Here is a 27863-nt window from a genome sequence, read left to right on the forward strand (position 1 = left end):
CTCTCTACCACAAACACAAAGGTTTATAGGTTCTGAACTTATAGTCATTGCTATTGCTTGTAAAATATATTTTCCCAAAGACTAAAACACAATATAATTACATGAACACTGCTTTTCCTAACTATGAGCCAACTTGTGTGTTTTACCTTTTAAACATAGATAATTTTTAAAAACACAAATGGCAATTTATAAACAGTCGCTCTATATTCTCCTCATAAAACTTTCTACAAACCCAAATTAGATTTTTCCCTCCGACATCACATTTAGATGCAAAGTCACATCCACGACTTTCTAGCTTAAGGGTATTTAAAGGCAAATTGGCAAATAAAATTAAAATAATACAAAAAAAATTGAAATGAAACCAACCTACCATTGAAATTAAATCTCAGAAAAGTGATTCGCAAAGAACACTCAAAGACGTGAGGGAAAAAAAAAATGGAAACTAGGCCATGCGGGGACTAGTTTGGAAAAAAAATAAATCCAATTAAAGAAGATTATTATACACACTATAAGAAAAATGTGCTCAGAATTATAGGAAGAAATGGTGCTGTTTCATAAATTTGAAGATGGATCATGTTTCATTAACTTGTCCAAGCTGAAGTTTGGACCACACTTGGAGATCTTCAAAGTACCAATAATGGAATTTTTGCACATGTATACATTCACATATATACAAAGTTGCTTTAATTATATTTACAACTAGTCACAGAAGGTTTCTAGGGCTGACAAGACAGCTTAATAAATTTTGAGAGCAGTCTAGACTATTTTAGTATAAAACTTAAAACCTTGTTGAATAAAATAACTTCCCTAAAGCATTAATAAAAATCTGTTCCTTACCATGGCCACTAAAAATAAAACTGTTAAAGTGTGCCTGGTTTTCAGTCTTGACGTGAAACATGGCATTCGTGGAAAATATTCCATCTTGAATTCCTGACATGCCACAATTATTTTAAGACATTTAACTTCGAGTGTTGCTACGGAAATCGACACCATTTTATCATGCTGGCATCTTGCAAAAATCTTGATAAGGAAAACACACGCACAGGCATCACATCTGGCCCAGTCGATCACATTTGCAAAGAGGTCATGCCCTGTCCAAGATGAGCTTTGCACACAGTATCAGGATGACGCTGAGCGTCTCTGTGACAGCGGCTCTGCAGCCACAAACTCAAATATTTATCTGATGGCCCATTGTGACTGAACAAAGTGAAGCCTGACACTGTTCACAAAGGACAGCTGCAGAATGCTGGAGAGCAGTTTCATTGAGGGGCTGACCTCATTCAATTCTGTGGAACTTTGTTTCCCACACACTGAATTGTTGATTGGAGAATGACCCTCGTTTGATTTTGCACTGTATGTAGACTGTAGTTAGCTTTTTTTTTTTTTTTTTTTTTTTTTTTAGTTAGATTTTAGAGAATCTAGTTTACCTTTTTACTACTAATACTTTGGGCTTCTGCTGGCAGGGATTGAAAAGCTGTTCATGGAGACATGGGAGAGATAGTGTGAGGGGTCACTGGAAAATGTCAGTTCTCTTAAGTCCTCTGTCCTTTACAAGGATGACATCTTCCTAGGGACCCAATCACTTTCTCCATCTCTTTTCAATGAAGAGGGCTTTCCATGGGAAATGTACTTTCCCATGGAAAGACAAGACAATGACAGAATACTAAGCCTCTAGAGTGACAACTCAGGATTCAAATACCTATAAAATGTATGTCTTACTGTGTCCACCAGTGTTTTGTATGAGTCCCTTATTTAATTAAATATTGTATCTTGTCCTCATCTATTTAGAATCTTAACTTTCATCACCAAAGTGTTAACTATGTCTTACAGTTGTTGTTTGAAGCAAATGGCCTCAAGGATTTCAGAACTTGATTTCCTCAAGGTGATTTAAAAGGTGAAAGTCCCAAAAGTCCCAGTTTTGCTCTTGTCAGTAGAAAGAAAGACTTCCTTAGTCCAGATAGTTTTCACCCCAGTTGCTTCTTCCTTAGTGCCTCACATTAGAGGGTCACCCCTCTCATCCTCCCATATTCTCAATGACTTGTGGTCCTCAGGCCATCTGGGACTGCACCTTTATGTCTGAAGCGAGGGTAATACATATTGCCTGTAGTCACTTAGAAATTCTCCAGTACCCTACCTCTGTACCAAACAAAATAAAACATGAAAAGCAGAGTGCTGCCCTGCTCCCTAATCATATATATATATATATGATATATATATATCATATATATATATCATATATATAATATATAATAATAATATATATATTATATATATATTATATATGTATATAATATATATATTATAGACAGAAAATAAGTGGTGTTCCTTCCTTGATTTGTTTCTGATAGTGGATTTTCCCATTAATTTTAATTTAGATTTATTCATTCTGAAATCCGTCCTGAATTGCATATATTTGCATAAACACGTCAACTATCTCACTGCAGAAAATCCATTGAATTGTAAAATGAAGGAAGAGTCAGCTCTAAATTTCTGAGTGAATTTTCTCACTTCGTTTGCCTGAGGCCATTTCCAGGAACCTCTGTGAGCCTGGGCAATGGTGGTGTCTCCCTTTAGCTGACTTAGATGTAACCTTTTGTCTCTGGAAGATGCCCTCGCACTGACAAGGAGCGTGGGGTTCAGCATGAGGCAATGAAAACAGCATTAGCAAGTTGAAATCAAGTGTAAGAAAAGAAGACAAGGACACCCACCATTGTTTTGTCTTTGCAGTTTCTGAGTAGATTCTCCCATGAGCTCTCTGGGCTCTGTCAGCCCAGCCTCCTCCAGTCCCTGCCCATATTATCATTATTTTTACAGAACAGGAATAAATGTGTCTCGCTTGTTTGTCTCCCATCTGATTATTTGTCCCAAATGAACAGCCTTTCCAATCGCTAATCCCATGTGGCAAGTAGATCTGGGAAATTTTGAGATTATCTTCCAGGTTCAGGCATTTCGCTGGATTTGTTCGCATCTGCTTGCCATTCAGTCTCTGTTTTTCCATTGATAAAACAAATTGCACATGGCTGGGTTTGCATGATTAATGTGGCTAGCTAAAGCTCACTCTGAAAACAAAACAAACTCTCCAAAACTAAAGTTCAAAAATAGTTTACAAACCAACCCACGGACAAAACAGGTTTACATAAATTGGAAGTCACCCTGATTTGTTTTCTCCTCAAAGAGGACTGGTGTCCTTATGGGCAAAGCTGGCATCCAAACAGCCAGACTACACCTACAGCAGAGGAAGAGATAGCCTTGCCCCTACCTGGCTCTGCCAGGAATGAGTTCTTTAAATTAGGATCCCAGAAAATGGAAGGACAAATGGGAAGGGGAAAAAACTGAAGATATCTCATTGTGTAGAGACGGCTGGATAAACCTCACATTTGATTGACAGATCATGCTGGAAACCAAGGAGAAGATGCCTCTCCCAAGTCCTAAATATAACACTTTCATCTAGTTTATCACTGATAATATTAAGATTAATGAAAATACCTAATGTACTTACCAGTTTCTCATTTACCAATACATTTTAAGGTCTTTTGTATGTACTGTCTTGGCAATTCCCACAACCAAAAGAAATTAATACTTATTTCTTCAAGTGACCAAAGCATACCCAAATCTAGTCTACCACACACCAAACATTATATATATATGGCATTGGAAACCAATATTATAAAAGCATTTATAATGCTCATTAGATATGCACCTATCTAACAAACTGCAATGATTCATCTAATTTGTTTTACACTTACAATACATACATATATACACACATAATAGTCACTTTATTATCCATACATTTTTGGAAAGTCATATTTGTATGCCTGAGTAATGCAGAGATTTACATGAAAGCATGGAAAAACACAGGAACAGAGTTCTTTGGCATCAGTACATCTAATTTCATACACTTACTCAGACCGATTGGCATACACACCTCTATTAATTATGGATAATTACTAGCATTGTTCTCTGTAATTCAGTTTTTCCAACTGTGAAATGGGAAAGAAATTGTATTTTTCATGCCTACAAGCTCAAAGTGGTATTTTAAATACCATATGAAGAATGCTAGAAAAAAAGCATATTAAATTTCAAATAATCATATTTAGCTGCACATCCTTCCTGTGGTTTTTTAAAAGCAGTATTCTGAGAGGTATCGTCATGTCATGGCAACATGGGCATTAGGTAGACATGACTTCCTTGTAGTCTGATTATTTTGGATCCTGTATGTTTTATATGTCTACCCTGCTAAGAAGTATAAAAGTCAAACTATCTCAAGGCCAAATGAAAAAAAAAAAAAAAAAAAAAAAGATTTTTGCCGTAACTTTTACTCATACCAGAATAAAAATCTTGAAGAGAATCCATTAAATGTCACCATTCTCTGTGTGAGACGCATTCACTGTTCAGTTATGGCTGACATGCATACCACCACATTATGGTGATCCAAAGTCAACAGGTCAAAGAATCTTTCATTTGTCCCAAAGACATAGATCTTATGTAGGAAGATTAAAGTGTTAAAACACATCTCTCCCTTCCTATTAGCTAACATAAATAAGGGTCTTATTTCTACTGATAATATTTATTCAAACATGATGTAACAATATCAGAGAATTCACAGAACTACCATTGACTACAGGTAATATACAAGAAAATAAATAAGGGTCAATCTGCATACTTTCTTCTCTGGCTCCTTCAGATGGGAGTTAAGTCTTCCTGCTGATTTTCTTTACCTGTGAGTGAGTGTTGCAGCCATACGTACACTACTTCATGTGGTATTTTTGAGTTACTGATTGCCACAGAATGGTTTAGACCCGACTGTAACACTCGAGGTCTTACTTCCTTGTCCATGTCTTACCCCTCTCCACCTCTTTACACTTTTCTTGGTGTGTTTCCTAAACAATTCTTGTTAAAATCTGCTAAGAGGAATCAATATGAAATGTATCCACCAAGTTATTGAAACAGCCAACAGCAGACCTGTGGTGGAAAATCTCTCTGAATTTACATTTAGCTTCAAGCTAAATAGCTAAAAGCCCTACAGCATGAATTTACAGGTAGGGGAATTCTGACATTTTCTTTCATCTTTTCTTTTTTCTCCAGTCTTACACCACCCAGCCTTTCCTGGTCACTTCTCTTTCCTTATGCCTTGCTGTGCTATTTTGATTTCTAAAGCCAGCTGGGATTGAAAAACAAATATATATATATATTTGAAAATCGAAGCTTCCACAAAATTTTAATTTGATGGAAGTATTACTCTTGTATGAGCTTTATGGGAAAAAAAAAAGAGAATCTTTCAAAGTAACAATTACATTTGGGGATTAAGTTTAAGTAATTGGCAGTCTTGTCTTTTTAATTAAAAGGAATAAAGCTGCCTAAGAAAAGCTCAGTGAGATTTGCAGTGGGAAATGTTGGCATACTATCCCACAGAGTAAGAAGACCGGGATCCTGAATGGACATATGAAGCTGGCATCCGTTCCTCTGGTCTTTAGAGTGCACCCCAGCAGGGCTAGCCTTAGTGTTCCTCATAAGCAACAACATGAATGTACTGTGAGAGGCATTGCAGGTAGAACTGAAGTAGATCCTTTCCTTAGGAGTTTATCTCTAGGTTGTTGGACTTGATAAGGAGGTAGAATCCTTAAAGGAAGCATTAAGAGGTAAACAGAGGAGGGGACTGAGAAAATGGCTCACTGAAGGTATGTTTGCCTAGCATGTGATGGGTCCTTGGTTTGGTCAACAGGATCCCAGACACTGACAAATGTCATACCTTAGTCTCCTTCCAAATATAATCCTTCTTTTCAGTTTGTTCTTAAGTTCCCTCTTCCTCTGTCACCTGTGGTTCTTATTCTTCATTTTCCTTTTCTCTACATTCTGTTCAGATTCATCTTGCATTTGCATATGCATATGATATCCCCCTTGGACTCCCTTCAAACAAAACAAAAATAAAAGTTGAGAGTAATAGAAATCACTTCTAAACACTCGTCACTGCCATGCCAGCACCACTGAGTCACTGTAGGATCTATGGAGAGGAGACAGCCGTGTCTAAAGAAGCAGGATACACATTAACCTCAGTAACAACATCCTTACAAAGTCTCTCTGTCCTCGCGATGGCCTTTCATCATCCCAAGTTATTTGCAGGTATTAAATTAAACGAACACTTTGATGGAGGGAACGAAAGGTAAAGCACAGGCTTTACATCTTCCCTTGCACACTGCTGTGAGAAAACGCACCTGCCAAGTCAGAGCACAGCATGAAATAATGAGGGTGGAATTCCAATTTAGGACGTTCATATGTGCCAGATGCAGGAGGGGAGTCAGCCGCTGACTCACTAGGACTCTGCTGAGGATTGCCAGCTTCTATCCACCACAAATCAGAGGAGGAGAGACCTTACAAGCCATTTATCATGCTTTCTAATTGGACACGGGGGAGCCAAGACTGCCATAGTATACTACACTGCTCTGCTTTTTCACTGACACTAGAAGAAAACACTTCCCACATGTCTGTGACATGTGTACACTTGACACCTACACATAACAACCAGCATGATATATTGACTATAATTCACAGGAAAGTTTCTTACTTATTGGCACACCTTAGAGACCTTGCATTTCCAGCATGACTTTTGCAACCTCCCAAGAACCACTGGGGCAAGCATAGCATCCTCTCAGTAGGTGCAGATAACTTTTAAAGGCAGTTAAGGATGCAAGCTGTTTGTTCTAGCCATCCCACATGCTCTAGTTCATATAGTTCCAAACATCCCCAGCCATGTTCCATGTTGTTATCTTGTTTGACCATTGGACAGTGGTTATGTTTTAAGTGTGTGTGTGTGTGTGTGTGTGTGTGTGGTTTGTTTTCTTCATTACTTGGAAGCAGGGAGTGTTTGAACAGCAGACACTAAACAATAACTTGCACTCTGTTGTTGATTTGCAAGCTCCCATAACTTGGGGAACTTTCAAATTATCTCCCCCACTCCCAGAGTTCCAGAACACAGGTAAGTGTGTCACTGGTTGCTCCTGAAAGCAGCTGGAACAGAGATAATGGTTCCCTGGGGGCTCAAACTCCCCTTCTGACGTCCCAGCTGTAGACTTCTCTCATTACTCTCCACTTGCTCTGACTTTTGCTTTATAGTGTTTCTTTTAGAGTTCATACTTCCTCCTTCTTAAGCTACCTACTCGCTAGGAACAAAGGAAAGAGCATCCCTTGATAACCATCAATCAAAATTAATTTGGGCTCCAACTAAGTGGCTTTGGCAATGACCAATTATTACAAAGACATCACTGATGTCCTCAAAGAAATGTTATCCTAGAATGTGTTCTGAGCTGGGCCTTTTGGGAGTAACTGTGCTGAGCAGGCCAGGAACAGTGTCTATACAAGGAAGGTTTACTGCCCACATGGGGAAGCCTGTATTATAGATGACTAAACAAGAAAGTTCAACTTTATTAAGTGCCAGGTTAGGGCACCTGCAAGGTGCTAAGGAAACAGAGTCAGGTACTTTAGGTAGGTAAGTCAAGGGTGTGTCCCTGGTAAGGGGGAAAATGAACAGCAGAAGGGAAGATGAAGTAAGAAGCAGAATATCCCAGTACATAGAAAAATCTAGGATCCAGAAAAAGCTCACTGACAGATATTTAACATAAAACCCGTCCGATTCCTAACATCTGGAAAAAAAGAGAGAGAGATTTTTCTTAAGATTATTTCTGATCTTGTATTTGGCAAGAAAAATGACAAAGGAAGGAAGGAAGGAAGGAGGAAGGAAGAAAGGGAGGGAGAGAGGGAAGGAAGGAGGGAGGAAGGGAGGGAGAAGGGAAGGGCGAGGGAAGGAGGAAGAGAGAAAGAAGAAAGGAATTATAAAAGAAACAGTAGATATTTGTGCTTATGTTATGAGAAATATTCCCTTGGGCTGAAGGAACAGGCATGCATGGATAGTCTGTACTGTAGGTAGTAGCACTATTCCAGGTTGATTGTCTGGGTTATACGGAGTCTGTTTCCTAGCTGAACATCAGAGGAAACTTACAAAGATTGTGGTAAGACTTAGTTTTAGTTGTAGGAATGGTCAGGTTTTAAGGAAACAGATATGTTTTTAGAAAGTTCACCCAGAGCTTGGGTAGATGCTGTCTTTGGGAGTCTGTTGCAGCAAGAGTATACAGAAGGAGTTGTAGATACAGAAACCTTGTGACTAAGGTTTCCTAGAGATCAAGAAGAAAGTCACCAAAAAGGAGCCTGAGGCATAACTTCCCTTAGCAAGGCCTACACTGTGATGTTTAGTTCCACAGAGGCAGATACAAGGGGAACTCAGAGCATACCAATATTTTTAAATCCCTTATCTTCTTATTTCCAGGAGCTTTAAAACCCTAGGAAATCCTACAGATTGACTTATTCTCTCTGCATTCAAATTACTTCGTTTCATGGCATTGGAATGTTTTTGATTTTTGAAACATACAAAATGAAAACTCACATTACATGGATTAAAGACTGCCTTGAATCCCTCAGGATTTTGAATCTAAAAATGTATGTCTAAATGGTTCTAGAATTCACAGTTTAGACCTTGGAAACAGAAAGCAGGGGGTAAAACCAAAGAGAGGGAAAAAAATAAGCGAAGCCTCTAGAGATCTACCCAACCTTTGCATTTAATCCTCTTTTAGCAATTCAAATAGATGAAGGGGCAAAAAAATCATTAAAATATATAGAATATGTATATTTTAAAACACAGATGTTAGAATCTATTTTCTGCTTTAACAGCTCAGTTGAACCAACAGCTAAGCGTGATAGAGGCTGGGTCGTTACAAGACAGTTAATAGGTCTCTATTGCAGCAGGAGGCTAAGGACCAAGATGTCACCCACAGGTGCAATTTGGAACATTCCAGGGCCAAGGACAGAAACACATGCTGCCTCTTTAAAGCCTAAACCTATCTGCCTGGTCAGGGGCCTCTCCCCGACAACTGTCAAGTGAGCTTGCTCTATGTGTATTTTTCTACGTTACAGGCCCTGGAGAGCCCTTTATTAAACTTAAACCTGTGGGCATTCTGAAACACTTTAGTTCATTGATTATTAAAAATTAAATCTATCCAGGATGAATAAAAAACCCTCAGGATTTGAATAAAAAAAGCTACCTTGATGTAAGGGACTTACTGGAGTCCTCAGTTCATATTGAGTGTTTAACGAGACTGTATTTTCTGTAATAATCTATAAGGTAAACCCTACAGCAGCCGGATCCTGCCGCTTTTTATAGGAATAGTCAACAGTACATCAGGCTTCTGGTCAGAAGGAGTCACAGACCTGTATAGGTCTCTTCTATTGCTTTACCCCCTCACACTGGGAAGTTATATCCCTTAAACCTCACCCATGCTGACTTCTCTTTTGTTTTATTTCACAATATCTATCAACTTAATTTTCAGGGAGAGATTCGATCATCCTAGAATAGTGAAAGCAGATGCTAAGTAAGCAAAAAATGCTGTTTTGAAAATTTCCTAGATTTAATTTTTTTAACCATGTAACATGTTTATAATTATATAAAGTACAGGACCACTTAAAATAATAGAAATTAAAACTTATTCCCCTCAAGCTCACAGCAAAGGCACAACTTTATGGGAGAAGGAACCCAACTCTATATCTTGCTTTAGGTGATGGTTACGTAGACGTATACGATCATCAGAACACTTCAGATACTCAATTATTGTTGATTATAATCCCCGAGTCTCAAAAGGAATGGATATAATATATAAAATAATACAGTTTTGAATGTATAATCTCAACTTGAACAATCAGAGAAGCATGTAAGTTAGAGGTAAACCCATGTCACAAGCCAATCACAGTCTTCCTTAGGACTTTCTTTGGAAAGCTCTAGAGTTGTAGAGAAGATTGTGGGCACTCGGGATAGTGTGAAGACTTGGTTTTCCGTCTTTACTGACATATGTTAAAATACTGCCTGAGTATACATTCTATCATAAGGCATAGGTGGCCCCTTGCCTAGATTAAACCTTCAAGCCCGGAGCACGTCTTTTTGCCTTCTGCTTGAAGTAGTAGCAGCTGATGGTTCTCAGCTGAGTTGTTCCTTGTGCATTGCCCTCAGCCAGTCACAGCAACTTGAACTGGTGAGTAGCTGATATAAAAGTGGGTTTAGAAAGGCCTCCCTTCCCTACTGTTATACCAGACAACTCTAGAACTTAGCCTAGTTTACAGTTCCACACAGAACTGGTCACCTTCCTCTGTCCAATCCCACTTTCTTTACTCCTTTCTTTCATGCTGATATCAAAACGTCTTCCTAGAAAACTTCCTGTGTAGGCCCTGTGCATGCTGCCTCAATTTCTGTGAATTCCTATGTATGCGATCATGTTGAATTAGAGGGCCTTGCTTGCTTAGTGTCCTCCATCTCTTCTGGCTCTTACACTCCTTGTTCCTCCTCTTCTACAGGGTTCCCTGCTGACCGAGGGGTGGATTTGGTGGAGATAAACCATTTAGTGATGAGAGCTCCAAGGTCTCTCACTCTCTGTCTAATGTCTGGCTGTGGGTCTCTGTATTTGATTCCATCTGCTGCAGGAGGAAGCTTCTCAGGTGATAGCTGATCTACAGCAGAGTATCACTAGGAGTCATTTTATTGTTACATTCTTTAAATAGGACATTAGTATGTAGCTTTACCCTAGATCCCTGGGCTATAGAGTCTTAGGATCTTGGTCACCCAAGCATTGTTGGTTATGGGTTCCAGCTCATGGAGTGAGCCATAAGCCTTATTTAAGACATTGGTCGGTTACTCCACAAGTTATGTGGCTTCGTTGTACTAGCCTATCTTGCAGGCATAGAGCCACTGTAGATCAAAGGGTTTATAGCTAGGTTGGTGTCTATATTTCTCCTTTGACATCATACTGAATACCTTCCTGTACCAACGACACCTGCCTATAGTGGTAAAGGCTCTGTGTAGGCACCATCTTAACTTCTCCATATTCAGTGAGTTGTGTAGGTGCTGTCTTCAGCAAGGGAGCCTTGCTGTCACTTTGTGAAGAACAACATATAATCTTGGCAACAGCCTGGGTTGTTTGCGGGTCCCCATTGGACCCCGTTGGCCAATAACTGAATTAGATGTAAGCCATTCCCAATACTGAAAGCTTCACTTGTTGACAAGAGATATCCATCTGGACCTCTGTCTCAATTATTTGGCAACATCACTTCCATCACCTTCATAGATGTATGTATTTTAGGAAGCTCCTACTGTATTAAGTTTCCATTCTACTGCTCAAATACTTTTAATTCATTATTTTTTTGTCTATAATTCTATTTTGAAAATAAATGCAATATATTCTCATGATAGAAGGTTTTTTTAAGATATCAAAACTACAAAAAAAAAAAAAAAACAAAACCAAAACAAAGATCATATATGATCTATCTCCTCAGAGGAGAGGACGTCACTGATATGATGTAAATGAACATCTTATGTAAATATTTGCATTGTCCACAGTCTCTAGACCCTTCGCTAGTTCCCTTGTCCAAGGCTTTAGTTTGTGGAGATTTGGTAAATCAAAAGCTCTAACAATACAAACAGGAATCAGAGGGCATATCTTTTTCTGTGGAGATTTTGATAAGAATGATAAACAAGGCTCAAATGTTTGGTTCGCATTTTATAACAAGCTATGACAGTATTCATTTTAATTCAAGCGTGTTTATTCACTATGTTACAATATTTTGGTAAGTTTGCATCAGTTTCCCCTTCTCGAACCAGCTGATGGTCCACTATACAGAGCAAAGCCCTCTGAGATATTCAAAAGCAAGGTGTGGGATTCCATTTCAATCAAAGTTAAGGATGCTGACATTCTTTCTCAGATGTTGATGGTGTGGTAAGGTTTCAGAGCACTTTGCATACTGGTTCTTACTCGTGGAAACAGCAGTCCTCTTATAACTTGGGCCCCCATAACCTCAGAATGAGAGTGGAGCTCAGTAGTTTACGGGGCTGCCTGGCCCGTGGGAGACCCAGATTTGGATCCTAGCTCTGCCACAGTGTAAATAAACAAGAACAAGGATGGAACGGCCTGAAGGTTGAGATTCAGGTCACCTTCTGGTTTGATTTTCTCCTCTCTTACCTAGACCCAGAATGATTCCTGATGATTCTCAGAGACTAATATTCTAGAAATATTAGGCACTAAGATTTATACAAATTGAATATCACACATGGAAGAAATCAAAAGCTCTAACAATACAAACAGGAATCAGAGGGCATATCTTTTTCTGTGGCAAAAGGAGAAATAATCATACATGGAGGCAGAAGCCGTTAATCCCTAAAGCCTCTGAGTAGAGAGAAGAAGCCCATGAGAAAGAAACTAATAACTTCCAAAGTGTGGCTTTCAAAATTGAATTAATAAAAATGTCCCCCTTTTAAGCCACTCTAATAATAAAGGTTTTACTTTTCAAAACCTTGACACACACAAAATGTCAGAGAACAAAACCCCACCAATTTCTACAGAGGAACTTTGCAAATGTTACGCTCTCGGGCCTTGATGTCAGTAAGGGAAGGAGAGTAAAGACTGAAGCCCTACCCCACCTCTTTCCCCTTTTCTTTGGCCACCTTAGTGATTGTCTTCATTTGGATTTCACTGCTGTGAAAAGACACCATGACCATGGCAAGTCTTATAAAGAACAATATTTAACTGGAGCTGGCTTACAGGTTCAGAGGTTCAGTCCATTATTATCAAAGCAGGAACATGGCAGCATCTAGGCAGGCATGGTGCAGGAGGAGCTGAGTTTTACATCTTCATCTGAAGGCTGCTAGCAGAATACTGGCGTTCAGGCAGCTAGGATGAGGGTCTTAAAGCCCACACCCACAGTGACACACCTACTCCAACAGGGCCACACCTTCTAACAGTGCCACTCCCTGGGCTGAGCATATACACGCCATCAAAGTGATTTAAACCACACCTCTTATATATTACTTTTAGGCAACGGGAAGATGAAATCTTTGTCCACTGTGGTTCCTCTCTACCAGAAAATTATTAACTCTGACCAGATTTTTAAAAAAAGAAAGAAAGAAAAAGATGTCACTAAATGTATGAAGTCAGCTACCAAGGTGTTATTTCCAAACCTGTAGCAAACACAGCAGAACACTAACCTTGCAGAAAGAGTTGTGCCATAGATAAGAACTGGTTGTTCCCTTATTCAAACAATGTCAAGCTCCACACTGCTGCAGGGCCCCTCCATGTAAATAAGGAGGCTGTGGTCAAAAGACAAACTATGCAAAACTGCTTCTGATCCTTGAAGTCTTTCTGTCTGGTCACTGCCTCTGCTACCCAGCCCCAAACCCCATCCCTAGGAACTCAAAAGAAGCACAGGTTTTCAAACCAGCTCAGAATCAGGCGGTTTTTCTTCCTCGGAAAGAGATTAATCAGCCAGTGCAGGATGAATTAGAAATAACTGGACAAATATCACAAGTCTGTCACATTTTCACAAAGAAACATTGAAGTTAGAGTTTTAAGGTCTGCCCTTTTCTGTGTCTGATAAGGTCTGAAAGTGCCTTGAGGTAACAAGAACACTCCCTAACTAAAAGGAATTTCCAGTGAAATATTTCAAATTACTCACTTTAGGAGAAGATGAGGGGAGGGAGAAAGGACCGAGCAAGAGAGGAGAAGAAAGAAAGGAAGAGATAGATCACAGAGGTTAAAGGAAGAATAAGCTTCCTGACCTCCGACCTTTTCCTTCTGCCACGTTCTCATGAGTTAAAAAGTCAGCATTTTGACAGCACCAATGTTTGAGAATGTTAGAACATTCTTGGTTCTAAAATCTCCCAAAGTTTTGTCTGGCACCAGACTGCAGATGTATCTGTTTATACTTCTAACCTGCATCTGTAGGCTTGCTTCTTAAATATATTTTCAGAAGCAAGACCAAGATGTAGGAGGAAATGTTCATGAAAAACATAAAAGTCAGAGACTACGGATATGGTCTCCTGAAGGATCCAGGGAATCCTTCCAGGACTGCAGATGTATCTGTTTATACTTCTAACCTGCATCTGTAGGCTTGCTTCTTAAATATATTTTCAGAAGCAAGACCAAGATGTAGGAGGAAATGTTCATGAAAAACATAAAAGTCAGAGACTACGGATATGGTCTCCTGAAGGATCCAGGGAATCCTTCCAGGAACAGTATCCCAGGCAATGCATTAGTGAAACCACCTTTCACTACAGAAAAGAATGGCAGACAGGCGTTATGGACCAGATAAAAAACTTGTCTATAATAATGGGGAGGCCTCTTTTGAAGAGTCACATTTCACACCGGTTTAAACAAGACTTAAACTAAAAGCCTTTCGCCCACTGTTGCCACCTAGTGGACAGAGATGATACTTTCCAAAGGCATCTAGGAACATGTCCTGGTGTGACCACAAGATGGCAGGCCATAGCCAAGTTTTCAAACCAGCTCAGAATCAGGCGGTTTTTCTTCCTCGGAAAGAGATTAATCAGCCAGTGCAGGATGAATTAGAAATAACTGGACAAATATCACAAGTCTGTCACATTTTCACAAAGAAACATTGAATTTAGAGTTTTAAGGTCTGCCGTTTTTCACAAAGAAATCAATTTATGGCCACAAAAGGAAGGAATATCTATAAAATGTAACTAGACATTTGTCTTTTAAGCACCTGTGAACACACATTGGAGCATGTATGCACAGTTACCTCATGGAGTTAAATGTTTTGTAGTGTTCCAATGTATTTCTTGTAATTCTCCCTCTTTAATTGAAGAATAGAGGATTGTTCCCCCAATACATTCATTCGGAATGTACAGATTCTCACCCAAGCCTGTATCCATGGGTTCCTGAGAGCGTATTGCCAATTGCACTCTAAAGATTTGGTTGCCCAGTTAGCCTCCTTCCTATCTGGTTTGCATGAGCCAAGGTCTCCTAACGTTTTGCCCATCATATAGTTAGCACACATTCTGTGTGGTTTTCAATCGGAGTATCTTTCTTCCACTACAAAAATTGCACTAATAATCCTCCCTAGAAGGATCCTAGCACGAGACGGTAACAACAACTATTAAATTGTGTGCTGGTGCAAGGAGAGCACACAGAGTAATGATCTAATCCAGGGAGCAGGTTTTTCAGGGCCAGATTCATTAAACTCATGTACAAACGATAAAACTGGGGCATAGAGAGGTTAAAGAGGTATCTCTTAGCTTAATCAGAGTCACTGCCCTACCTGTCTGCCCTGAGCGTTTGCTTAAGCTTCTTCCCACAACGCCTGTGCACCAGATTTAGCAAAGAAAGGAAAAGAAAAGGCCACAATTCTTTTCTTGGAAAAGGTCTCCTCTGGATCTAGAATTCTTCGGGTAAGTGGCCTCAGTGTCTGCCTCCTAAGAAGGAATGTGCTCCATGGTTCTATACGAGCACACGGTATAATGTATTTGTAGATTGGACCGTCTATAGCTAGTGTTCTTCAAATAGTAAAGCTCTGAGAGATGCTGGTGTCTCTGGGCATCCTCGGATTTTCACCATGAGCAGCACCAGTCACCACAACACAAGAGAACATTCAGAGTGGTTCATGCTAAAGCTAAGCAGTTCAGGGAAACCATTGCACCTGCAAATGCGGAGGCAGGCTGGCCGGTGTTAGTTTTGCTAGTGGTGAGGCCTAGCCAAACCTTTGTAAGCTTCAGACACTGAGACAACCACGCCCTTTTTTATAACTGCCCTAATGATGCCAGAAAATGTTGTACTGTTTGAGAGCCTCTCCTTAAGACTACATGGGATGGACACATGAAGAAATGTGCAAAGTAGGGGAAGAACAGGTTATCAGAAACCGTGGTGACTTTCCAGGCATGATTTCAAAGAGCTGAGCCCAGTGTGCTAAATCAGGTTCCCCGTTTTTCTGTTTCAGAAACAATGTGACACATGTCTATTTTTCTCATACTTTGATGTGCATTCACAATGATTGTCATGCCCTGGACTGTAGTATCACGTAGTAACAGACAGGGCCCCAGACTTCATGAAGTCAGAGTCCAGGGAAGATGACAGCCATTAATCAAAGCATCAGATAAACACATTGGAAATTAAGACAGAGATGAGTATGATAGGAAATAAAAGGACCAGGCACCACCAAGGAGACCAAAAAAGGCTCCTTGCTGGAAGTAATAACCCCGCTCTGAAGGGTGACTGAGATGCTACTACAGAAACCATAATACCACAAGAGAGGGAATCTGGTTCCAGGGAACATAAAAAGTAAGCTAGGGAGATGGCAGATGTTTATGAGACTAGGCAGGTAGGATTTGTAAAGAAAGCCACAAATACTAAGCTATGGATTGAGTCTTTATCCTGAAAGCCGCAAAAACAAACAAACAATCAAACAAACAACTCTGAGGAAAAAAAAAATAGAAGCCAAATTATAAGATGGCAGAGGTTCTATATAAAAAGCGTTCTGTGGCTGCATGAGCCAGGCATTTTACCTTTTCTGCTAGCTTGTGATGCCCAGTCTGCAGATCTGATCCTGCAGTCCTGCTGGTCACAGAGAGAAAACAATAGCCAGATCTCACTGACAGGGTGGACTTCCATAGCTAATCAACCATTTAGTTGGTCATGAAATAGAAAATGGTACCCTGTAGGAATTTTGCTTATTTACTTCCAAAGGTACAGGAGTCCTTTGAATTATTTGGCAAAGATACTTTTAAAAAGAAAATTGGATATTTAAGCAATATGATCGCACTCAACCTTGCTATTTATTAACACTTGCAACAAGTGTTTGGAGAAAGTTACAATGTCTCGTGGTCCAGGCTAAATACTAGAGTCAGTAGTGGGTGAGCTATGCACTATGGATGCCCTTAGGAGGAGACAACCTGTAAGCAAATGAGGAAATCATACCAGGGGGAGTTAGTGCTACTTCCCCTAATGTTCAGTAAAAGACGTTGAGGATCAGAGACTAATGACTTTGGGGAATTGGTGAGTCCTATGATGGTGACTGGAGTGAATGGCCAAACAGTCTAGAAACCTAAGAGAACATTTCTAGTTCATGATACAGCAGTGGTGAAGCTTGGGGTAGGGATGGATGTGCTTGCTAGGTAAGAGCTAGGTAAGACCGATTGGTGTGAATGGGGGCACAGTGAGGCTGGGGTTCAGACACATTCTATGGTTGTATACAGTGTCGAGACTATGTCTACACTTCATGCTGGAGTCCCTGTGCTTGCCTAACGGCAGAGCACATAGCATGGAGAGTCAGTAGCTGCCATTCAGTTTTAGTTCCTACCAGTCGCTCATTTAGTCTAAGAGTCTCTTTCCGCTTGCCTGTCCTTCGGTCTGTCTCTACCAACTGTTTCCCCTACTGCCCTGTCCCCTACCTGCCTTTCTCTCATCCTTCTTTCAGTGGAGAGTCACAAATAACCCTCATGTTTATTCTCAGTTGATAAAGCCTTTTTTTATTTGTTTCTGTTTTGCTAAATGTTTCTTTTTTTAGAAATTGGCACCACCGTACACTTCAAGCCAAAAGGTATGATTCCTGTTTATAAAAATCCTTTTAAACATTACTTGAGACTCCACAGCCATATATTGTGGTCTAATGCACCTGAGTTTGATTTAGCATCTTGGTTTGTGATAAAAATTCCAATAACACAGTTGGCAATGTTTTTCCCCAGGTCGTGAACTTTCTTATTAATAAAGAGACCTCACCCTACCCCTGGCAGTGCTTTTGACCAAGACTCACTTTAATATCCCTGGGCTAAAGCAAGATTTTTGTTCCCTGCCGTCCCCTCTTCCATCCCTTATGTGCTTTATTTCAAGTGTCTATGATTAACCCCACAGATCTCATTTTGTAGAATGGTCATTATCCAATGGCAATGTTTTCAGAATTTTACAGTCACATGTTGACGATTCAAGTAAATACATTGCTGGGTTCTGATGCCTACATCAGACATAACGGCTAAGCAGCAACTCACCAATTGAAGCGCAATTAATATTTCCACCCTGCCTTAAAGTCCTTAAAGTGCCTTAAAGTCCTTAAAGCTCCTTAAAGTCTCACTTGCTATAGCTTTCCTGGAAAAGGCTGTTCCATGATTGTCATGCACTTCTGTCAGCCATGTGACACAGTTTACATTCTTATCTCTACAAAGACAGGACCAGCCTGCCAAGGCTTCATTAAATGGACCCTAAGATGCAAGCAACAATGATATCTAACTTTCCCTCCTATGCATACGCTAGATCAACATCATGGTGTCCGTCCCAGGACGAGTACTAAGGAAGCTGGGATGAGACCATCCTGGTCATCACTTGACTGTTAGTTGTCTCTTATGAAAATAGTTTTCGGCTAGAGAGATAGCTCAGTGGTTAAGAGCACTAGCCGTTCTTCCAGAAGACCTAGGTACATGCAGTCAAAACATCAAGGTACATCACATAAAAATCAATTGTTGTTTTAAAAGGAAAAAAAATATAGCTTTCTTTCTAACTCATAGAGTGTGTGGTGACCATGATTGTTGGCAACAGTAAAAACCTGTTGTGGGGGGGAGGGGATTTATGTCCTCCAGCATCCAAAAGTCAGAGAGGTTTTTTTGGTTGCTCAGACCTATACCCTTTTTTGGTGGTCTATCTTTGCAGGTCACCCCTGTCTCAGCAGATAAGAGGTAACCAGGAACATATCTTCAGATAGGGCTCTTTGAAGCAAAAAGACATAAAATATTATTACTCTCTTTAGCTCTTTTCTTCCCAATGGTATGATTACAAATTATGCATTAATTTGTCAGGTGAAACCTCAGGACTTTGATGTGGGTGATGACATCGGGTATAATAGTTTTTAATTCAAATATCATCATGTTAAGATATTGGGTGTGACTATAAGTTTTAGGTAAGTTTTTCACAAACGGTGTGAGAAATTATTTGATTTTTTTGTATTTGTTTTGTTTTGTTGAGTCACGGTTTCGTATTCCAGGCTAGCCTTAAACTCATATGGATGAAGCCGATCATAGCCTCCTTACCCTCCTGTCTCTTCCCAAGAGCTAGGACTATAGTCATGACTGCTTTGAGGAGAAAGATGCATTGCTTTTAACGTTATCACCAGAAAACTTCAGCTGACCAAACTGCCACTTTCTAGAGGGTAATGTTAGAGAGTAAATGCAAGAGGAGCCTGAATTTAAGGTCTAGAATTCAAAACCCATGGTATTTCACCTCTCAATTTGCTCAATTTGCTTCAATAGGCTTTAAGCCCCAATTCACAGAGGAAACTGTATTAACAGGACATAGACAGCAGGTGGCGCCAGAGTCAACATTATCGCATTTGCCTTCAACATGGCTTAGGAGGTCACCAACACATAGAGCACACAAAACAGAAATATTTTGGAAATTCTATAGATTGTCGACCTCCGTTATTCAACAGATTTTTCCCAAATTGTTTAGATTTTTGTTTTATGTTTTAGTCATTCCATCAGCCTTTAAGAATTCCAAAAATAATTAATTTTCTTTTCTATTATTGAAACATAAACATTAATGTTAATTCTGATTTCTTATTCTGCAATGGACACCTGGGGATCATCTGTAACATGATTAAAGATGGCTTTGAATAAATCCAGTCACAGTGGGAAAAAAAGGAAACCATCACTGACCTGTGAATTAGAAAGTGCCATCAAAATAGATGGTTGAAGAAAAATACTTTGTGAAATCTTTGAGACTTTACGGAAAAGCAAAACCATGATCTCAGAATCCTACATTGAATCAGCAGAAGAGAAACTTGCCCAAAAAAATCCTATCCTTCAATTTCAGGATATTTAATAAACCTTTCCATAAATCACAGGGTTTGCCCTTATACAAACATAGTCACAAAGAGATGCAATTTAATATTCACCTTGACACAGTCCTTCACCTGAGTCCAAGAACCTTGAGAATGTTAATTTGTGATTTATAATTTTACTGCAGGTAAAGTTTGCCTTTTACTAATAAGCTTTAATAGCTCCGAGACAGTACAGGCTCAGTTTCTCAGTGGGTAAAGTCACCTGGTGCCAAGCCAAAGAACCTTTGTGGTCCCCAGGACCACATGGGCAAAGAGGAGAATTGTCTGCCATGAGTTGTCCTCTGACCACACACCTGCAATGGCATGCACACATGTACAAACATACACACATAATAAATAAATAAATAAATAAGACCCGTTTGGTTTTTTTTTTTTTTTCTTTAAGCCTGATCGAACTCACAAATACCTTTGAGTTGAGTTGGTATTTCATTCATTTCTGAAATCAAAATTTCTGTGTTGTGAATAATATACAGAATATTTACCAACTGCTACACGTGCTAGCATGTGTGCATGTATATAATGCCCATATAGAATATGGTTAAATATCCTGGTGTGATTCTTCTCTGTGATATGAAAATCATGTCACAAGCCCTCGAATTGTGCTCCTACTTGCCTATTTGTAAGGCTAAGTTGCGTTTGCCGACTGGTGCTTTCGTAATAGCTGTCAGGATATGCAAGCACTTGCTGAGCGTGGCCATCTGGCACGGTAACTAAGATTTATCATTTGCATTTCAGCAAATAAGCAGAATTTCCTAACTATGAACTAAAACATAATTAATGATTTTGCGGATTATCCTTCCTTGAACTAGCCATTAACTGGAGTAGTCTCCTATGCAGTTGTATGCATCTATAATTGCATACGTAACTTGTGATCACTCTCCAACAGTTACCAATTTACAGAATTTCTCAATTCTGTTTATTTACTCTCAAAATCAATTATGGCAAGAGCAAACCACATAAGCACATTAAATAGCTATATGAAAGAACTTAATAAATAATAATGGCAAGGGTATCTTTACCAGATGTATACACTGCATTTCAGACATGTAACAAGACTATCAGGAATAAAATTGAAAACTATTGATACATGCATAGTGGGAATTCCTGTTACAACATAGCGTGTGAAAGTAAGAGTTAGATTGTATTATGTATTTTAAGGCCAATAATGTACTCATATGTCATATATGTATAGATAAGTATTTATACATATATAAGTATAGGGATGTAAACTTCCCTATGTGTATGGATGGATGGATAGGTGGTAGAGGACCCATAGCTAGGCATGCATACACATTAACAGGAATGTTGACTTTAACATGTTTATTTAGCTCCCTAGGAATATACTTTATGCTTTTCAATAATAGAACTCTTGTTTTCTTTAATGTTTCCTACCATTTGAATAAAATGATGAGGCCAGTTCTCTTAGCTGTCCGTGGATACTTCTCAATCCTAAGATGTCAGGGAAACAATAGAGCCTGTCCTAACACTAACAATGAGACTACAGAAAGAAGCAAATTGGGCTTTTTTTTTTCAGAGCATCCATTTCATACTAGAGCAAAATACAAATCATTTTGGCATATGAGACCTTAATTTTTGTACAGTTTTTCTTTATTCCAAAAGAATAAGAAAAATAGTATTTCTTTATTCTTGCTGGTCCACTAATACAGACAGTCACTAAAAAGATACAAGAGGAAAGCTTTGCCGCCAGGAGAGGAGCCTAGGGAAGCTTACAGTCCCAGGCATCCAGAAAGCTTGGCGGAGGAGAAAAGGAGCTCAAGGCAGACTTTGTATGAAGTATCAGGACACCTAGACATCAGAGACTGGTGAACAATTACTGCAGTTGCTTTGAACCTCAACCCTCATGAGAGTGGACCTGAAGGGGGTCAGGGGTGTCTCTTCTTACAGTGACACCATAGACTTCAGGAGATCACAGAGTGAGCTGACCAGAATTGCTATAATGTTTAACTTGTTTTTTCTGGTTTTGTGGCTTTACACCAGACAAAGCTCATTTTGCATAATTGAAAGGCACAAGTTTGCATATGTTCATATTTTCATATTAAGCAATATTCTGTGTCACTCAACCAAAATATCAGACTTTTTTAAAAAAGATAATGTCTCCATCTCCTTGTAGTTTTTGTATAGACTTAGCATTGCTTTAACCAGAATTTCACCCACCAAATGTTTAACGGACTCACTGCCGAGTTTCACTACCACAGCTTACCACATGGTGGCGACAATGACTCTGGAGTCAGACACTAAGGTTAAATCTGATGAGAGGTGGAAAATATCCCTGTGTGGTTCTCAGTTCCTTCTACATTTCTCTGGAAGACGGTATTGGTGACAGTAAGCACGAAGTTGTGCACTTATGTTTATGGTTTTATGAACAGAACACACATCCCTCTTATTGTGGCATCATACAGTTATTGATCGGTTCTGTTCTACTCTGTTGCTTTAGCTCTTGACACAGAACATAGTTTAGGAAGCCATTCCTTAGCTCAGTAGTTTTCCTTGTTATGCTCTCTGCAGTCTTAGGCATTTTAAGCAGTTTGGTGACACGTCATAGACTAGAACACACTTCCGTTGTAATTGCATGACATCGGTTTTACACACACATGTACACTCACTCACTCATTCATACTGAGTCTGCATACGTGGCCCCTTAAACTTCAAAGTGACCCATAATTACAGCCCTGTCAGTTCCTATTCTGAGTATCATTGTCTAAGTATATAGTCTTAAAACAATGTCTCCTCAGTGGGAGGAAAAAATTTTTTTTCTTTCAATGAAATCTAAGTACAGTCACATAAAAAGAGGAAATAGGACCAGAAGTGTGAGTGGCAAAGTTGGAAGTCAGACCTTCCATTTCTGCTACTGTATAACTAGTACCACGAGCACACAAATCCTCCTTCCTCTCCCCTCTACCCACTATCCCTCCAACCCAGACTCATCTCCCCCGCCCCCCACATTCTGTCCCTACTGGCAACCTGAATGACCCAGAGTGACATTCCAAGGATCAGTCCAGGTGAGGTCCGTTCTCAGTTGCCCCAGAGTTGAACCTGTCCCTGAGCCTCAACAGTTTGGCAAGGTTTGTTGTCTTTGCTTTTCTTCTTCATTATAAGGTGACAACTATGGGCAGAAGGACCTTTACTTCTTCGTGAGACTATAGGACTCTGTTTTCTAGACCTTGCTAAGGTACCACCCTTGCATAAATGCTACTTCAGAATACTTCCCACCCACCCCCATTAAAGAATAAACAATCCTGCCTCTCAGAATAAACAAAGTAGAGACTGATGACTGAGCCCTTCTGAGACTGATGTTGCTGCTGTGATTTGTCTGCAGGGAGAGCTTGTGTTGGGCTCCTTAAGGACCGACACCAGGTGCTTGGAGTCTTAATCACAGTATTGACTTCACTGTAATTGTGCGGAGAGCATGGGAGAGAAGGGTAGCTGAAAAAGAGTCATGGCAGCCACCTTAGCAACTTCTCCAGCAGGAGTGGCTTTATATTTAAAATAACCTAGAGACATCAGATAGGGCAGAACTTAAAAGATGGGTCCCATCCTGAGCACTGACACAAGACATGAGTGCCTAGCCATGCCTTGCCTCCTGACCACGCCTTGCCTCTGATGTCACCTTCAGCTGTCAACTGGCAGAAGATGCTCATTCTCTCCCTCTCTCTCCTTTGCTCTGCAGGACCCGGGTCGGTGAGAGGAATCAACGGATCCATCAGTCTGGCCGTACCACTGTGGCTGCTGGCAGCGTCCCTGTTCTGCCTTCTCAGCAAATGTTAATAGAATAAAAATTTAAAAAAATAATTACAAAAACACACAAAAATGCGTCACACAGATACAGAGAGAAAAAGAGAGTGCAAGATGGGGAGGGGGGAGACTATTGTTTCACAAGATTGTGTGTTTATAAATGAAGGGGGAATATGAAAAAATGAAGAAAATACAAAACTAAAAGCAGTTTTAAGATCCTTCAATAAAAAAAAAATCTGAGCATAATCTAGGGTGGGAAAACCTCTCCCAGAATATGTGTTTATCTTCTAAGAAAACGACTGCTGTGTAGAGGTTCCATCACGCTAAGGACATCTGATGTTGTACAAATGAGACTATTCAAGAAGTACCAGATGGATGTTAACTCCCCCCACACTTTATTCTTCCTTCATCCGTTTTCATCTGTGGGGAAAAAAGAAGGTCTTGCCTTTGGTGTTTATATTTCCATAATCTTTTTATTCTGTTTTTCATTTGAGCTGATGTGTAGACATTTTGGACTATCGACGGAAACCTGTGTTGAGCCTTTCTCAGGCTCCCCTGCCTCGATCATCTCTCTAACTTTTAAGAGCATCCCCCTTTTGCCTCCAATGTGTTCTATCCCCAGCACACCCATTCCAAATATTCCCTTTTTCTCTACACCCCACCCCCACCCCGCTTTGCCCCAGCAACCCAGAACACTAGTCAGGCCGCCAACGCTAGAAGTACCATTTTCATCTTCTCCGCTGTGTGCGTGTGCTCAAGTGTCTCGCTCTCACGTAGATGTACATGTGTGTGAGCGTGTATGTGTCCTTCTCTAAAGCATGCCAGGGGAATGGTCCATGTGTACATAGACCCATTGTGCTGTAGATACTGTCCTGCACTGTACTTGTGAAGTGCGGCTGTCACAGGTTGCTGGGGAGATGGGCTGGGTGGGAGTCAAGGAGCAGAATCTCTCCCCATTCGTGGCAGATGTCACATGACATCAGTGTGCATTCAAACTAGGCTGTGCTGCTCCTTCTGAGGGCAGGACCCCATACCCCTCCTGGTCTCATTTTCAGAACCCAGCTGGGAGTCACTCAGAATATCACTGTACATGAAAGTGCCTACTATCAATGGGGTGAGCAGACAGGGAACAGATCTGTCGCCTGGATGACATGACCTAGGGAGGAAGATGGTCTCTGATTTCACTCTTAGTTCACAAGCCTGGAGTATCGATCCATGAGTTTCATAGCTTTATAAAGGCTGAGCCCCACTGCAGAGAGGAGCAGCGTGTAGTGAGCAAATCTCCAGAAACAAGTGGGTATCTGAATGGTCAGCCCACCCCCAAGAGAAGGAGGAGCCCATGGTGACCCTAAGCAGGCCTGCTTTGTCCCTTCACTAATCTTCAAGTAACACTGCATTTGCCCCATAATGCCCCTAATTGGAGATTGTTGACCCAATAAAATACTGTGAATGAGACATAAAATGTAGACAGATGCCTGAGTCTTCTATAGAGGCTGCTAACCCTCTAATACAAGGTATTGGTCATCACAAAATAGGAATTCCAGGCTTTGTTCTCCTTTGTGGATTCTTATTCTCGAGTTCAAGGCTAACACTTTATTGGCTTCCTGCCTCACTGCTGATGCATGTGGCACTATTGCCCTTCGAGGCCAGTCAGTATCCTAAGTCAGTCCACTGATTGCGCTCACCTTCCCTACTCTGTTTAGACTCTGTGAGAGTCCTCTTGGCACTAAACACTGAATCCCGAGCTACTTGCTTAACCATAAGGAAAATCTGAGCAATGTGTGATGAGTCCAAGTAGAAGTGTGAGCATTCCAAAGCCCTGTATCATCATATCGCCAGCAGTGTTGGCCTAGGGGAGGTCTTACAGGAAGGCTGCTTCTCTGCATGTGGGTATCTTTGCTAGGAAACCAGCCACTGCTTTCCCTTAAAACTATACAGAAGCATCCAAAGCGATTCGCCTTAGGAAAGGATGAAGGGTTATTCCTGAGGTCATAATGCAGAGCCAAGGTGCATCAAGTTTTCTAACCTTTGAAATGGCTGTCACATGATACAAAATGAAGGGAAAGAAGGAAGAAAAAAGAAAAGGGAGGATGGAAAGAAGAAAGGAAGGAAAAAAAGGAAGGAATAAAAGAAGGAATCTGAGCAGTATTTTATATTTCTTCTAAGGAATTACATCATTTAGTTTATAAATATGTCACATCCTGTCTTCATGGTTTGCAGTTTAGACATGATCCAGAGGACAGACAGGGCTCAGAATGCATAAAAGTATTATGAAAGATCAGATAGGAATTCCTATCCAAGAGGGTAGCTAGTAAAACATAGGGAAGGTGTGCCATATTCCAATATGATATATGATATGTTAGCAATCAAGGATTTCTCTAGCATCCTAGTCCTCTTGTACAAGAACTGAAGGATATGTGTTTCCCACACTAAAGAGCCCTCCACATCCTTAAGTAAAATCTTAGAAGAGGTGCATGCTGGCCTAGATAGAAGGAATAGGGAAACAGGAGTTAGTTCAGCATCATTTAGTATTAGTTTCAGAAATGGATACCTGTGACACCCATAGGTTTTGAGAATGCACATTCTTCAGGGTCCCCATCCTATTATAAGGACAAGCTCTGGGTTTTGTGGGAGGAGTCTCTCCTTTGGAAGGAATTCCTGATCATATCAACATCATTCATTCTTTTTGTTTTATTATAATGGCCCATAGAGCAAACAGCTAATGATTCTTTGAAAATATGATGTTTGCCCATATCTCCAACAAGATCTGAGATTTTTAAGAATGTCTCTTCCCCATGGAGAAAACCTGGGTTTCCTCATATGCCACATAGGTTTGAGAACGTTGCTAAGTCACATGCAGAACTGAAGGAATATTCTCTGAAGCAAGAGTAGAATCACTGTAGGGCCAGATGACCTACACCAAAATGTCATACAATTGACAGAAAAATTCATCATATTGCTGTAAATCCTTTCAATGATCTCACTTGTTGGTAATGAAAACGCAAACAAGTTATTGAAACAAATAAGTAGCATGGAGTGAAGGAATGCATCCATAAGCCTGGACCACTCACGGATTTCATATCATTTGTATACAAAGTGAACGTTACACCATTCATAAGACAAAATCTTTAGCCTCAGCTTTCAGTTTAAAAAGTAGAAATTACCTTGACTCAGGGCAGGCCCCAAAGAAGAATAGCTCTCCTGGATTCTACAACTGCAGAATGGTCTATTCTCCTTGCAGTTGGTGATCAAAACGACTTTGCCTAGTGAGAAGCATATTGTTCTTGTGAAATTTAAATTTGTTTTCTCCATACACACACACACACACACACACACACACACACACACACACACAGCTTATGGAAGGATTATTAGAAGGATTTTTCCCTTAGCTCTTGCATTCTCTTCCGAGTCAGACAAATATTTCCCCCCCTTACCATGAACATTTTTTTTTCTTTAACTTCATTGACAACTGAGGCTATTCAAAGAGACCTTATAACAATACTCGTGATTTTTACGTTCTTGGAGGACCGAAACAAAAGTGTTTCTCCTCCAGAGATGGACTTTACCTCCTCTGCCTACAGAGACTTAAACTCCTCAGCATGAGACTGCTTTTTGAGTTCTTCTTCTCAGCCCACAGTCACAGGGTCCTCTTCGAGATGACAACAATGTGACAGCTTTTATTGGCTCGTCTTCCTCAAGTTTTAACTTTGTCCTTTGCAGGCTTTGTGCAAAAAAAAAAAAAAAAAAAATGATCTATGTGTGTATGCGTTGTTTTAGATCGTATCTTTACAAATGATATATTTACAATAACGTATGTATTAAAAGAAAAATTTAGAACGATGGTTTAAACTTAAAAGGAAGAGAGTTATTGAATTTGGTTAATTTTTTTTTCAAAAAAAGTGCTATGCTTCATTTAGACAAATGTGGATATCTTTTTGTCCACTTTGCTATTATTTGTTTAAAGGAAATTTACTTATGAGACCACGTGCTATAGGGTTAACTATGTCTTCACGGTTTTCTTTATTCTCACAAATTATCAGCCTGGATTTGGTTTTGGTTCTCCAGTAAACTGCCCGTTCTTAGAACAATGTAAGAGCAGTGTTACATCTGACCTAAAAAGCTATTAAGACTCTGAAGACAAATAAACATACCAGAAAAAAAAAATGAGATAGACCCCAAGTTAAGAAACACAAACCTACTTTAGGAAATCTCTTTCATGCTTAAGCATTAAAAATGTTTCTCCTCCAGAGACTTAGTCTGCCCAAGTGATGTAAATTCCCCATTATGGTTGACATCATATCTGTAAACATCTCACTAAATGCAAAATGAAGTTCACATTTACGTGCATACCAGTGGGAAGAAAAGTAAACTGTTCTCGTTTGCGTTTAGCTATGCTGTTCAAA

At 39.9% G+C, this 27863-nt stretch overlaps 1 protein-coding gene across 6 annotated transcripts in view; it reads left to right on the top strand.

Moving 5' to 3' along the window:
- Lsamp (limbic system associated membrane protein) overlaps nt 1-23703 on the top strand; it is a 2034784-nt gene extending 2011081 nt beyond the window's left edge. For 4 of the 6 annotated variants that reach the window (XM_034514988.2, XM_076942923.1, XM_076942924.1 and 1 more), the window contains one exon: nt 23393-23703. In XM_034514988.2, coding sequence (XP_034370879.1) covers nt 23393-23490 — 98 coding nt within the window. In that variant the 3' untranslated portion in view covers nt 23491-23703. Of the gene's footprint in view, nt 1-17385; nt 17419-23392 lie in introns of all 6 variants that reach the window. The other 2 variants (XM_034514986.2, XM_034514987.2) reach the window with 1 other exon arrangement.
- The last annotated feature ends 4160 nt before the right edge of the window (nt 23704-27863 follow it).

The sequence above is a fragment of the Arvicanthis niloticus genome, chromosome 12 (assembly GCF_011762505.2).
Source record: "Arvicanthis niloticus isolate mArvNil1 chromosome 12, mArvNil1.pat.X, whole genome shotgun sequence".
Taxonomy (NCBI): Eukaryota; Metazoa; Chordata; class Mammalia; order Rodentia; family Muridae; genus Arvicanthis; species Arvicanthis niloticus.